Source organism: Mastigoproctus giganteus, chromosome 2 (genome assembly GCF_048544385.1).
Source record: "Mastigoproctus giganteus isolate SK-2022 chromosome 2, ASM4854438v1, whole genome shotgun sequence".
NCBI lineage: Eukaryota > Metazoa > Arthropoda > Arachnida > Uropygi > Thelyphonidae > Mastigoproctus > Mastigoproctus giganteus.
Genome location: NC_143576.1, coordinates 75,174,432 through 75,190,561, shown reverse-complemented (window position 1 = coordinate 75,190,561; position 16,130 = coordinate 75,174,432). Strand labels below are relative to the sequence as shown.

Here is a 16,130-nt window from a genome sequence, read left to right as displayed (position 1 = left end):
AAGAAGCCTATGGCAGACATAAGCTAGATTGTAATCAAGTCACAAAGGAGGTTAGGCAGGTGAAGGTTGTTGTTGTTATGGAGGCTTAATGGCACATAAGCTGCTAAGGCTATAATGTGCCTATTCACTTATTATATTAAAACATGAGTTTTCCATAAATCAGAAATAATTAAAAAGCCCAGTTTGCCTGAGAAAGTAAAAAAATTCAGAAATATTTGCCTTATCACCAATCAGGTTTTCAAGAGTAATTGGTTTATGTAGATTAACCGGTGAGATCAAGGATGAAGTTCTGGCTTGTTTATAATAGGAGAAGACAATAAGAATATGTTTTACAGTCAAATTGTTAGAACAATGTGGTGGATTATCTCCTCTCAATAAATGAAGGTTGGTCAGATGTGTATGTCCCATTCTTGCCCTTGAGAGGACTACTTCTTCTCGTCTCTATGTACGGACACTGGAGCGCCAAATTTTCGGGTCTTGTTTAAACTGAAAGAGTTTATTATTAGTCTGAGAGTGCCACAGCTCTGTCCATTGTGATAGACAAGCAGCATGAATGGTTAGTGCATAATCTGATGCTGGAACAGGGATGTTGGTTAGATCTAAGGTAGATGGATTTTTTGCAGCTTTATCGGCCAGTTCATTTCCTAAAATACCGGAATGTGCTGGAACCCAGCAAAAAGTGACCTGTTGATTGGGTTCTTTAATTTGCAGTAATAAGCTTCTGATTTCATCTAGAACAGGGTGAACTTTATCTGAGGAATTACATAACGACATGATTGAGCTGAGGGAATCAGTGTAAATAACAGATTTTAAAGAACAGTTAGAATGAAGATTTTCTAAAGCTAGTTTTATTGCGTATAATTCAGCAGAAAATATACTAAATTCTGACGGAAGGGAAGCTGATACAATTGTATTTGGAAACACTGCAGCTGCTCCAACCTTTGAATTAGATTTAGAGCCATCTGTATAAATTGGAGAGAAATCAGAATATCTTTGAATGTGAACTGCGTGAATTTGGTTGATATTTGTTGCTTGCAAGGAATTCTTTCTCCATTGACAGAGGTAAGTGTCACAGATTGGAAGAGGAGGAGGAGTCCATGGAGGTTGAGTATAAGTTGCTACCTGCTTTACGGAATGGATAGAAATATTCCAAACATGCACCAGTTCAAGAAGGTGAAGACCAGCTGGTTTTACTATGCTAGGTTTGTTTCTGTATAGGGTTTCTAACGGTGGGTTAAAAAGGTATGACCGAATGGGATGAGAGGCACAACTTTGTATCTTGACAGCATATTTCAGTAACAGTATTTTCCTGCATAAAGTTAGTGGGGGCTCATGAGCATCAATGTAGAGACTATGTACTGACGACGTTCTGAATGCACCAATTGCAATTCTCAAAGCACTGTGCTGAATGGGATCAAGCCAGCGTAATGCACTCTTTCTGGAAGAATCATAGATTGGAGCACCATAATCGAGACGAGATCTGATTAATGCCCTGTATAACCGAAGGAGTGAGGTACGATCTGCACCCCATGTTTGGGCAGATAAAGCTCTGTGTATGTTTAACTTTTTTAGACATACAGTCTGTACATTTTTAATATGATCTAGGAAATTTAACTTATTGTCAAGGGTTAATCCTAGAAATCGGATGTTGCTGGTGACCGGGACAAAGACGTTAGAAAATTGAAGTTCAGGATCTGGATGAAGTTTGCGTTGTCTACAGAAATGGATGGCAACTGTTTTCTGCTGCGAGAGCCGATAGCTGTTGAGGCTCGCCCATTGTTGAATTTTATTAAGTGATATCTGAAGCTGTCTTTTAATAGACCTCATGTTTTGAGAATGACAAGAGATGGAAAGGTCATCTGCATAAAGGTAAGTCTCAATTGTATTTGGAAGCTGCTTAGTAATAGAATCTATTCTCAGAGCAAAAAGTGTGGCACTTAGTACTGATCCCTGTGGAACACCTTCTTCCTGGATGAAAGTTGGGGAAAGGGCATGTTGATATCGAACTTGAAATGATCTAGTAATGGTTTCAATAGACATAGAGAAGGCTTTTGATACCACCTGGCGGTATGGTATACTTAGTGATCTTTACCTTCTCGGACTACGAGGCATACGAAGATTGCCTCGTAGTCCGAGAAGGTAAAGATCACTAAGTATACCATACCGCCAGGTGGTATCAAAAGCCTTCTCTATGTCTATTGAAACCATTACTAGATGTTCATGTTTGACAAAAGCATTATGGATGGCAAATTCGGCCTTGACCATAAGATCTAAGCATGATCTGTTTTGACGAAAGCCATATTGACTATGGCTCATTAGATGTTCGACTCAATGATCCAGACGAGTCTTCTGTGGATAATTTTCTCAAGGATTTTACTGAGGCAGCTTGAGAGAGATATGGGTCTATAGCTATTTGGGTTGGATGGATCTTTTCCAGGCTTCAGGAATGCCAAAATTGTAGAGTGATGCCAAGATGCCGGAAAAACATTTTCTAAAAATATGCAATTGTAAAAGACCAGGAGGCAGCGCAGAGCTTTGTCATCAAGATGTTGTAGCATGACATAATAAATCCCATCTGGCCCAGCAGCACCATTGCGAGCTGTTCTAATGACATGTAAAAGTTCAGAATATTGCAGAGGTTTGTTATATGGGAGAAGACGGGTAGTTTGAAAATGAATAGCATGCTTTTCTTTTTAATTCTTTGGAATGAGGTAGTATAGGCTGACGCTGAGATTTCTGCAAAAGTATTGCCTAAAGCATTAGCTATATCTACAGGATTAGAGAGATCTTTCCCATTCCAGGAGAGGATTGGAGAAGGTATGGTAGGAAACTTACCAGACAGCTGTCTAATTTTTTTCCATATTATTTTGGGATCAGTATTTCTGTGAAAACTGGATGCAAAACGGGCCCAGGATTCTTTCTTTGCTTGCTTGCTTGCTTTTGCCCTTAATTTCTTATAATTAAGGAGATTGACTGTGCTTGGACATTTCCAAAACAAATTCCAGGCTTTATTTTTTGCTCTCTTTGCTGTGGTGCATTTATCATTCCACCAGTAATTATAATGCTTTCGGCCCGGCAGATTTGATATTGGTATTGTATCTTTAGCCACATTTAGAAGATGTGACGTGATGTAATCTGTCAACATCATCAATGTGCTGGAGGTGGATTTTTTCCTCATCAAGGTCAATTGATGATTGAAATTTTGCCCAGTCTGCTCGGACAAATTTCCACTTTCTGCAGGGTTGAATTGAAGGAGTCTTTGCTTTCAGAAAGTTGCATACTATTGGGAAGTGGTCACTGCCCATGGGATCGTTTATTACATACCACTCTATGGCTGGGACTAGTACTGGTGAACAAATTGAGAGATCTATTGCTGAGGTGTGTCCTGCTGGAAGCTGTACGTGTGTCGGTGCACCTGTATTGAGTATAGTGAGATTTAGTGCATCCAAAAAAACTTTCAATTAGTCGGCCTTGTCTATCCAATTTAGGAGAGCCCCATAATGGGTGGTGCCCGTTAAATTCTCCTAATATACAGAGAGGTGGAGGTATCTGTATAAAGAGGTCTTCAAGATCTTTTAAAGAGTTAATACAGTTTGGCGGTAGGTATATTGAGACTAGTGTTATTGCACTATGGAGAATTATACGAACAGCAACAGCTTCTATTTTAGTTTGGAGTGGGATATATTTAGTTGGGATCTTTGAATTTACTAGGATTGCCACACCACCATGGGCAGTGCTAGCGGTATTTCGATCTCTTCGATAAATGCAATAGTTCTTTATCGAAGGAGAAATTTGTGTGGTTAGGTAAGTTTCCTGTAAACAAAAGGCAACCGGAGAATATTGATTAATTAGGTATTGAATATCGTCTGTGTTGGAACGAAAGCCTCTGCAATTCCATTGTAAGATGCTGTGGTTCATTTTGGTTTAGTTGAGGATGATTCATCTGACTGTTTTTTGTTTGAGGAGGATTTTTTTCGGTCTCTTTTCGGGAAGGTAGGGCGACCGGTATCCATAGTATCGTTTGCGTGAAGTTCTAGTATTGGTTCTTCATGATCTGGGTTTACATCTACTTCCATACTACCAGTGGATGATTCAGGTTTATTGTTGTGTTTAGTAGTTTTTAGTTTTTCTTTGTCATGCGGGACTGTCCGAGTCTCAACTGGGATACTGATTGGAGTGTTGGTCGATTCACTGATTTTAATTTGATGTGTGTCTTTGACAGGGTTTGATAATGTGTTTTTAACCCAGTTAGCTAGAGATGTGCAGGGAGGTATGGATACATCTGTTTGAGCTGCTGTTGAATTAAAGCTTCGAGTGTGAGCTGCACATGAACGACTGGGCATGGTCGACATAACCTGTCTGCGTGCCTCAGGGTACGTAACTTTGTGCTCTATTTTATATTTTTGGATTTTCTTCCCCGTTTTCCACATTTCACAAGATTTGGAAAAGGCTGGGTGACTTTCTTTGCAGTTGGGACAAATGGGACTTGAGGCTGAACAGTCTGTTTGTGTATGCTCCTTGGAACCACAAATTGGACAAATGGCATCACCTCTACATGCTTGTGAATGTCCATATTTTAGGCATTTAAAGCAACATAGAGGATTAGGTATGTAAGGCCGTATTCGGCAGTTTAAATAGCCAGCTTTTACTGAGGATGGCAAATCTGGGGTGCTGAATGTTAAAATTATGGATCGGGTTGGAACAAGATTTCCATCTTTTTTGGTTTTTATACATTTTGCACTAATTACTTTTTGATTGCCCAGTTCCTGTACAATTCCTCTTCAGATACTGTAATCAGGTCCCACTCTGTGATGACACCTTTTGACGAGTTTAACTTATTGTGGGGAGTGATAGATACGGGTAGCCCAGCAAAGGTTGTTGTTTTAAGCAGCCATTCTGAATGTTTTGAGGAGGCTGTTTCGATTAGGAGGTCTCCGGATTGCAGACATTTAACCATTTTCGGTGTACCAGCAATGGATTCCAAAAATCTTTGGATGACAAATGGTGATAATTTGCCAACAGGCTGGTTGGAGAGCGAATGTATTACAAGGAAGTTTGGCATCTCATTGCTCTGCACTTCTCTTCGGAGCCTTTTTGGTTGGTTTGGGTCATCATCATTTGGTATGTCTGGCCTTGAATTTGAAGGCTCTAGTGGTGGTTAGTCATTTATATCCATCGTTACTCCTTTTCGCCCTGGAGGATAACTTTTCCCCCAGGTTACCTGCCCCGCCACGGGGAGGCAGGAGCAGTGCCACTTGGAGACCAAGCGGTTGAAGTGTTAGTTAATTAGTAAAAATATAAATAGAGGAAAATGTAAAGAAAGGTGTATTTCCTTCCTGTGTTCTACTTGTTACTTTTCAAGTATAGAACTGTTTTTAAAGTAAAACTGTTTATAGAAATGTGAACGTAAAATATAATTTCAATCGCTTATCAAGAGCACTTTATAAATTGCAAGAATATAGCTTGGCCTCGAAATACGCTTGGCACCCGGGGGTGCAGGTGAAGGCAGATTACAGGAAGTGTTTGGCAAAGGATGCAAAGAAAAACAGCAAAGACTTCTTTACTTATATAAACTCTAAAAAGAAGGGATGAATCAGATTGGTCCATTTGATATCAATTGTTTGACTGTGGATGATCATTGTCAGATAGCTGCCAAACTAAATGAGTATTTTGTATCTACATTCACACATGAAGAATGTCTGTTAGAAAGTGGATGCCAGAAACTTTTGAAACTCTGGCAGGGAACTAAATGATTTTATAATAACTGAGAGCAAATGGGGAGGATAAATTGTTGAAACTAAACATAAGAAAGGCACCTGGAATGGATGTGATCTATCCAATTATATTACAGGAGAAAGCAAAGGATGTAATCAAACCCTTAGCCATAATTATGAAAGCTTCCTTGGACTCAGGGAGGACCAAATGGACTGAAGATGTGCAAATATGTCCACAATTCACAATGGGGGATCAAAGGGTGATGCAAGTAATTACAGACTAGTTAGTTTAGCTTCTGTTCCAGGGAAAATAATGTAGTTACTGATTAAGGAAGCGATGCAGGATCATCTAGACTTAAAGTTATTGTTCAGACACAGCATGGGTTTGTAGAGGGGAAGTCTTGTCTGGCAAATTTGATTGGATACTGTGATATGGTCACAAAGGAATTGAATGCAAAGAATAATTTTGTTATCCTATGTTCGGATTTTAGGAAAGCTTTTGATACTGTGGCAAATGGAAGACTATTGTACAAATTGGAACAGTATGGCATTAAGGCCAAGTTGCTACAATAGATAAAAGGATGGTTGATTGGGAGAAGACAGAGAGTGGTAATCAATGGATACTGCTCTTTGTGGACTAATGTTATTAGTGAAGTCCCCCAAGGTTCGGTGTTGGGCCCAGCATTGTTTTCTGTATCAATCAATGATATTGATAACAGGCTTAATGTCCAAGTTTGCAAATGATATGAAGGTTGGCAAGATTGATAATGACAGTATTTGGCAAACGCAAAGTACTGTACATGGGTAGCAGCATTCCCAGAGTAATGTACCAATTATGCAGTACAAAGGGTACTAGGAAAGTTTTGCAATACAGCTTTGTTTATTTAATTTTTTCAAAGTAATTTCCTCTACATTCAATACACCTCTCCATCCTCCGAAACCAATCTTTAAACCAGTTCTGCCAAGTTTCACTAGAGAGTAAAGCACCCTCGTTGTCCCAAGCCCATAGAAGGTCCTCATCACTGGAAAACCGCCTCCCTTTTAGCTTCATTTTCACATGTGGGAACAGTGCAAAGTCGCAGGGAGCAAGGTCTGGACTGTAGGGAGGGTGCTCGAGACGTTTCAGTCCTGTCGTGGTCAAATATTCGGTGCAGGCTTTGGCGCGGTTAGCTGGAGCATTATCGTGATGGAGGTACCAGGTGTCCATTCTTGACTTTGGCCGCAGGTTCTTCATAGATCCAATGACTTTAGGCAGGCATTGTTCAGTATACCACTTAGCTGTGACTGTCTTCTGCGTGTCCAAAACGACACGTTCCACAATTCCACTCGATTTGAAAAATACAGCTATCATTTTCTTCTTTACAGATCGGGATTTTCTGACAATTACGGGTGTATCGTCATCATCAAAGACCCAAACTTTGTTTTGAGCCTTGGTCGGCAGATCGTAATAGTACAGCCAAGTCTCGTCACCTGTCACGATGTTGTTCACATACCGAGATTGTCCCTTATCAAACTTTTTTAACATCTCCCGGCACCAAGTCACACATCGTGTCATCTGCTCTTCAGTCAGTTGATGCGGCACCCAGAGAGAACAAAGTTTCTTCACGTGCAAATGATCTTACAGAATCGAACGAATTGCTGGTGCATTTAGGCCCAAAGTATTCTCTATCTGTTGGTAGGTCACTCGCCTGTTTTCGTCAAGCATTTTCCTCACAGCAGTAACGTTTTCCTCCGTGGCCTTCCCGGCCTCTCAGAATCCTCCAGAGTGAAATTTCCCCTTTGGAATTCTCTATACCACCTGAATATCATTGTACGATGTGGACAATCATCATCTAGTGCAAGAGTCATTTCTTCTAAGCACTGGTCTATGGTTAAACCACGCACGAAATTATACCGCAAAACTGTCCTTATCTCATTTCGTGACCACGATGCCATCGCAAGCACTTTACACTCACTACTAATGAATAACTGAGCCCATCGACTTGGCGCGGCGGCTACTATGCACGTATGAACGTCTCAACATGCAGCAACAAGCAGCTTCCTGTGATTCATTGTTGCGTCATATTGCAAAACTTTCCTAGTACCCTTTGTACTTCACTCAAGGTAGTGGAGAATGAAAAAGACCTGGGGTAATTGTGCAGTCAGATATGAAGTTTCCTGAGCAGTGCAGACAGGTTGCCAGCACAGATCATGGGGTCTTGTTGTTGTTTATTATTTGTTTTTTTAGGAGCATTAGCAACTAAGGCCATATTGCTCCGGGGATGTGCGGTGGTCATTCCCTGACCTTTCCGCATCCTTCGTATTTGGTGGCGACGGGCTCTAACCCTAGGTCTAATCAAGAAGCGTGTGCTATGCACTGCTGCTCCTTCCCATCTGGCTACAGAGGCACTTCATGAGGGTCTTGTCAATGATATACAGGAGTTTTTCTAGCAGTGATAAGGTGGTGATTATCCCCTTGTATAAGGCAATGGTCAGGCCACACTTTGAATACTGTATACAGGTCTGGAGGTCTCATTTTAAGAATGATGTAGAGCTGTTGGAAAGAGTACAGAGAAGGGCAACAGGATTAGTGAATGGAACAAAGGGTTGCTCTTACGAAGAAAGGGCTTAAGTTTTGCAAATTACAGTGTCTGGAGACTAGGCACCTGTGAGGTGATCTGATTGAGGTGTATAAGGCCTTGAATGGTTTCAGCACACTCAATGCTGATGCTATTCTTCCTTTTGCTCAGAATAATCGCCTGAGAGGGCATAACTTCAAATTGAGGAAACACAGTTGTAGGATAGACGTGTGGAAGTTTGCCTTTAGCCAGCTTGTTCCAGCAATCAGCGGTTGGCTGATTGCTGGAACAAACTTCCATCTGTAGTTGTAGAAGTTGATAGCTTAAGCAGATTCAAGGCAGAACTAGACAAACATTTGGAGTGAGTGGATGGGTGAAATGAGAAGGGTGTGTGTTTGTGGTTTTTTTTTTTTATTTTATTTTTTTTTGGCTGATGCTATATAAGCTTGCTTTCTTGCATCATGTGCCCTTGCTAACGAGTATGGCTATCTGATTTTGTTAAAAAATTTGCTGCCAGAGGGACTTTCAGCTATTGAGGCCAATAGCTGAAAGTTAAATTTACTTTATTCCTATAATATTATAACTGATATTAAACTTTGGATGTTGCTATGTCAAATTTAGTGACGGTTTGGAAATCAAAGTGCTTAACAATCTACATTCAAGTAATTTTTAACTTGTTTTGAATGACCTGATTGATTTTTTATAAGGTTATGAGGGTGTTCTCTTTATTCAGCCTAGTGACTTATTCATGTTTCTTTGGAGAGAAAAATGGAACATAAATTTTTTTACCTTTGTTTCTTCATCCATCTCATATTTCTCATGTGAAACATTTTCCACTTCTACCATCAACACATGCTGGCCATCTTCGTTACTTGGCTGTTCAGAAAAACGACGATTTTTTCTGTTCCTCTGTCGTCGTTTACGAGAAGCATCTTCAATGATTTCATCTTATTTCAAGAAAAAAAACATTAAATAGACATACAGACAAACAAGCACATACTGCATATAGAAATACACATAGCATAAGACATACATTGAATTGCAAGACTTTTTTTTTTTCATTTGCAAATGGAGAAAAAGGGAAGGAAATTTGATTTTGTAAAGATAATTAACAATGGCCACATACAGTTTTATAAATTCTTTTCAGTGGAACCAAGTTATGTTGCCAAATGCAAATTCTAAGCAGGTAATCCTTCATGAAGGTAATCATAAAAGCTACTAAGTTTTTTATACTAATTAATAGATACTGCCTAAGGTTTAGACTTAAATTTAGATCTGTTAAATTTAGAAATTTTCACACCACACAAAGAATGCCACCTTTCTGTTATCAGGCAATATAGGTGGTGGATGACTCTCACAAACCAGTGCAATTCAACCACTTTTGGCTATAGGAGGCTTAATGTGACAAAAACCATTGTTTAGTCTTCAGGGTAAAGCTCTGGCAATCCCCATCGCTTCCCTCATGCTGTACAATTGATTTCTTTTGAGGTTATGATGGGCATCATAGTGAGATCCAATCTTCACAGGCCAGCCACCTGATAGTCCACCAGACCGAACCTATTGGTAACTGCAGGAGGCATCTGGATCAGCTAGTGTAGTGGTGTCCACCCTATGGCCCGCAAATAAATTTTATACAGCCTGCGCAGAAAGTGAACTAAAATAACATTTTAAATTTTATTAATTATTTCAAGAACCGTGTACATTCGACACTAAAATAAGTGGAAGTAAATGAATTTAAAGACTGTGGCACTCACTGTGGCAAATATGTGAGAGCGTTGAAGTTACGAAGCCAAGTGTTGGTGTTGTGAATTCTGTTTCTTTTATCTATGTTTTGTATCAAACATGCGCATGTCTGACCAGAAGTGTGTCTATATATGAGGTGCTATCAAAATGTTGCATGCCTTAGTGTATGTACAGTACACTTAATTGACAATGTAACCACTAATTTTTCTTGAATCACTCAGTGCAGCTCGTGAAACAAATCTAACTTTGAATATGGTCCCTGTACGGGAAAAGGCTGGACACCACTCAGCTAGTGTACAATCTCACAATCTCTACTCTGGAGACTGGATCGAGTCTGAGTAGTATGTATTCAGAAGGCATTGTTGAGGCCATGTTATATGATGGAACTCAGTATATTCTTGCTGTGTATATACCATATCCAAAATTTCATTAATTCATATATGTTCCTACTCACCCACTGCTTTTACTTTATCTACTAAATGCATTAAGAACAGTCAGACTAATTTGCAAAAAGATCTAAACATTCATTTCACAAATGTTATCTGAGTCTCAATCTCACTGACGCCCATTTTCTTCTACTATCTGTCATGCTCCACTTACTTTTTACTCAAACACTTCCATTTCAGTTATCCTAATTATTAACTGTACAATTCCTTTCACTGCAAAGGTAGTACTTGTGCATCTGTCTGCTCTGATATTCCCTGTCAAAGATTTAGTAATTTGGAATTGTTTTATTTTGATCTTCTCGAACTTGAAAAATCTCTTGACCTCATTCAAACACCTGGCCTGTGGCCGCGATAGCTAGGTTGGAACATAAACTGTATATCTTATTATTATTGTTGCTATAAGAGTCTTCTGACAAATTCATCTGTTGCTTTCATCGTTTTCCCAACTCCACTAATCACTTGGAACTTTCTAATTTCTTTTCTTTGAAACTCAATGTTCTCTAGTTTAACTTTCCTAATAGTGAGGTAATTTCCTAGGCGATTTTAATATTTACAACCGCAGCAGGATTCAGTTTTCTAGTCACATGGTACCAGCTGGTTGAGATTCTGAGGCCTTTGCAATTAATGATGACCTTGCACAGAAAGATTGTTCATTTACCCACCAGAAACCTTTTACTTTGTTGGATTACTGATTTAATGCTTTCTCAGATCATGCAAGTGAAATTATTCTTGTAGGGATGAAATCCTTTATTCTACAATCCACCTGAAAATCTCCTCCTTTATCTAAACCTTGATTTTCCAATAAAGGTGCTAATGCTGTTCAAGATAAGAACGTTATATATCACAATTGGCTTGCATCCAAATCCCAGATTCATATTCTCTCTACATTAAATCCCATGTGCATATTCTCTCTACACTAAATTCCACAAAAACATGAAGTTATTAATCAATCCAAACTAGATTTTGAACAGGATAAGTGTAGAAAACTTGCTTCATGGCCAAACAGTAGTTGAGCATTCTGGTGTCCTACCAAAACTACTATCCACAGTTTCTGGTCGTCTATATGCCCACCTTAGTTAAAACTTAATGGTTGTATTGCCTCCTCAATTAAAGATAAAGCTGCTTTACAAGTATTTTCCTTGCTACTTTCCTTTTACCTCGTGTATCATGGTAAACCACATCCTACAATTCCCATTAGACTCTATTGAATGCCTCCTGTGATTTCCCATCGAAACAATGTTTGAAGAATTTTGAACAATACTGATGCTAATACAACTCCACATCCTGATGGTATTTCTCCACTTATTCTCAAAACCCAAGGAGGTAAACAAATCCCTCAATTCCAATTATTTTCCCATTGCACTTACCTATACTCTTTCCAAAGTAATTGAGAAATCCATCAACCACTAACTCCTAAACTATCTAGAAACCTTCCATCTGATCAATGATTGCCAGTATGGATTCCTTCAGTGTCGATTCACTGCTGATATGCTGGCTTAAATTACTCATCTATAGACAAATTCAATGGTAAAGTCTGGGTGAATGTGAAGCAGTTGCTTTTGACATTTCTAAGGCTTTTGATTGTATTTGGCACAAAGGTCTTCTAAATAAAGCTTCCACATTATGGTTTGCCAACTTTTTTTTGTAATTGGGTATCCATTTTTCTCTCTGACTGTTCACTGTGGGTGACGGTAGAAAGTGGAAAAGAAATTGAAGTTAAATGTAAAAAAAGGAAACTGGGCTAGGTGGGACCTATCGAATTATATTAAGGGAGGCCACAAAATATGTAATCAGATTTTTGGCCACAATCATGAGAGTATCCATGGATTCAGGAGAGGTCTCTATGGATGGGAGATGTGCAAATTGTCTCCAATTCATAAAGAGGGAGATCAAAAGGTGACATGAGTAAGTACAGTATATGCCCCTATGTGCTTTGAATAATGTATATATGGCATTTGGTAATTTTCTAGTGTATTACTGTTTGGCTGCCTGATCTGCTCTCTCATTACCTGTAATACCAGAATGTTCTTGGATCCAGCAAAATTTCATTGAATGATTTTTATTTTAAATGGTTTGCAGAAAAGGATTTGTTTTATGATGGGATTCAATACTGAAAATTTATTTTTCAATACAGACATTACACACTCATGGAACCAGTATATATTACATTGCTAGCATTGTGGAAAGTGTTAATATTCTCAAAGGCTAATTTTATTGCATATAATTCTGCAGTATAACTGCTACATTCAACTGGTAGTGATAGGGAGTGTAAAAGAAAAGACAGCTGTGGCACCAATAGCAGAGTCCATTTTCAAACCATCTGTATATATTATGCAGCTCTGAGTATTGTTGAGGGCATGGAGTAGTTTAATATTTTCATTTCCCAGGGATTTCTTCTGAAAATAGGCAACACATTGCTGAAAATAGGTATCACAGTAAGGAAGATTTACAGACCACAGTGGATTAAGTATATTGGGTTCTTGAAGTATACTGTCAAATGGAAAATTCCAGGTGTGCAACAAATCTTTCAGAAGAATATCAGTGGGTCCATTTTCAGTCAGTTTGCTGTTATAGAATGATAGTCGTTTATTCGGTCAGATTTAACTGAACAAATTTATGAAATATGCACTAATGATCAAAATGACCACAATATCCATTTGCATATGATTATAATCTGATGTCTTAATATTACTATTTTCCAAGTGCAGTTCAAAACTATTTGAAAAGTAACTCAAGAACTACTTAAAGATAAGGGGGAGATGAATTGAGTATAGTCAATAATGAAACAGATGGAGTGATAACATTCTTGCCCACTGAACAGGTAACTAGAAATGCAGGAATTTTACCAAAATTTTGCCAGACGTTTCCAGTACGGAAAGAGAACAATATAATTCCATCATTCAGGAATATCGTATTCAGGCCAAAAAGCCACATCTGATAAAAGGCATCACATTTCTTAAAATAACTAACAAGTCCTGAGCAGGAGCACAGGACTTAGTTATCTTTTCTCATTTCATTGCCAATCTCATTTTCTCATTTCATCATTTTTGCCATAGCAAAATGATGAAATGAGAAAAAAGTGAAGGTATAGCCTGCAGAGTCTATGGCAAACAGAAGCTACTTAGTTCTTTTATACCAACTAACAGATATACCTAAAGGGAGATCAGATGGCCCAATGAGACTAGTGGTAGAGAAGATAGAGGCACAGGATGATTACATATTGAGAACAAAGAAGGCATAAACAACTAGTCTGCAATCAAATTACTAAAAGGGTTAAGCATGCAAACGTAGGTCACGAGAGGCATTTGGCTAAGAAAGCAGAGAGAGAGAAGTAGCAAGCATTCTTTAATTACGTTAGCACTAGAAGTTAAGGAATAACCCATACTGGTCCATCACACATTGCCCAGACTCATCAATAATTATGAAAATCACAACTACTGATGAGTCTGAAGTAACTGATGAAATGCAATGCTATGCTGCTGCAACAGGATCTGGAAAGGTTGAGCAGATGGGCTGAGAGGTGGCAAATGAAGTTTAACATTTGCAAATGTAAAGCACTACATATGGGAAACAGCAACCCCAGAGTAACGTATCAACTGTGTGGTACTACACTGACAGAGTATGAAAAGGACCTGGGGGTAAATTGTGCTGGCAGATATGAAGTTCTCTGAGCAGTGCAGACGGGCTGCAAGAGTAGCTCATGGTGTCTTATCAATGATATACAGGAATTTTTCTAGCAGGGATAGGGAGGTGATTATTCTCTTGTATAAGGCAATGGTCAGGCCACACCTTGAGTACTGTATACAAGTCTGGAGGCCTCATTTCAAGAAGGATGTAGAGCTGCTGGAACGAGTACAGAGAAGGGCAACAAGGTTAGTGAACAGAACAAAGGGTTGCTCTTACGAAGAAAGGCTTAAGTTTTGCAAATTACAGTGTCTGGAGACTAGGCACCGGCGAGGTGATCTGATAGAGGTGTACAAAGCCTTGAATGGTTTGAGCATGCTCAATGCTGATAGGATACTGCCTCTTGCTCAGAATAATCACCTGAGAGGGCATAAATTCAAATTGAGGAAAGGCAGATGTAGGATAGATGTGTGGAAATTTGCCTTTAGCCAGCAGGTAGTTGGTTGGTGGAACAGACTTCTATCCCTTGTTGTGGAAGTTGATAGCCTAAATAAATTTAAGACTCAGCTGGACAGTTATTTCGAACTAATGGAGGGGGGTGAAGTGGAAGGTTTTTTTTTTTTTTTTTTTTGGCTGATGTTGCATAAGCTTGCTTTCTTGTATCATATGCCTCTACTAATGCTAAATGGATAAACATTTAGCATCTACATTCTCAAGTCAAAGTTTTTAGGGATGGGAATAGCAGAGGACTACTTAATTCAAATTGAGAGTAAAATGATGTTATGATAAAGGAAATTGGAAGAGCAAGTTTTAACTTGCTCTTCTGAAAATGGATTGATCCATGTATAAGTCATTATTAGAATATGTGATTTGAGGGTATAGCTAATGTTACTTGATTTTGTATTTTGGCATAACGAAATGGGTGAAGCATTCAAACTATTTGATTCAAAATCTTTTTTATAGTAAATGAATGAAATATTTATATATATGTATTTTATAAAATCAAAAATATTGTTTACTAATGGCCTTAATATTAAATGACTAACCTGGCAGTAGTACTGCCTCCCTTTGTAATATGAGGACATCTCATCCTCCAGACAATCCCGGATGTTAACTTTAAATGAATTTTGAATTGTGCTTTTAGTGTACTAATGCTTGACCTTAGCAGAGGCATATGATGCAAGAAAGCAAGCTTATGCAGCATCAGCCAAAAAAAAAAAAAAAACACCTTCCACTTCACCCCTCCCATTCGTTCGAAATACCTGTCCAGCTGAGCCTTAAATTTATTTAGGCTATCAACCTCCACAACAAGTGATGGAAATCTGTTCCACCAACCAACTACCCACTGGCTAAAGGCAAATTTCTGCACATCTATCCTACATCTGTCTTTCCTCATTTTGAATTTATGCCCTCTCAGGTGATTATTCTGAGCAAGAGGAAAAATCCCATCAGCATTGAGCATGCTCAAACCATTCAAGGCTTTATACACGTCTATCAGATCACCTTGCCGATGCCTAGTCTCCAGACACTGTAATTTGCAAAACTTAAGCCTTTCTAACATGGATTGTAAAGGGAGGATCTGATTGGCTAATATCAGGTAGTCATAAAGGAACTAGATGCAAAAAAAAAAAAAATAAAAAAAAAAAAATAATAATTCTATTCTTTTCTACATGAACTGCTGTAGAAATTGGAGTAGTATAGCATGGTGATAAATTACTGCTACGATAAGGGGAAGGATGAGTGGCAGAAGACAAACTTAAGTCAATAATGGAAATTGTTCTGCTTGGACTAATGTTGTGAGTGGAATACCAGAGGATTCAGTGGTGGATCTTTACTATATTTAATATGTATTAACAATACTGATATAGTCACACCAGTTTAATGTTTGTTTCTCAATAATAAGTGTATACTAATCCAACAAGACCTGGATAAATTAAGCAGATGGGCTGAAATGTAGCAGTTATATCCATCTTTAAAACTCATTACTTCAGAAAATTGTTACAATGGATTTTGGTAAAAAATGATTCCGAATCTATTGAAGTAAT

General features: G+C 38.6%; 1 protein-coding gene across 1 annotated transcript in view; it reads right to left on the bottom strand.

The window, feature by feature from the left end:
- LOC150089347 (lon protease homolog, mitochondrial-like) overlaps positions 1-16,130 on the bottom strand; it is a 441,356-nt gene that overhangs the window by 336,071 nt on the left and 89,155 nt on the right. Inside the window, exon 5 of the mRNA XM_090368526.1 lies at positions 9,062-9,219. Coding sequence (XP_090224652.1) covers positions 9,062-9,219 — 158 coding nt within the window. The remainder of the gene's footprint in view (positions 1-9,061; positions 9,220-16,130) is intronic.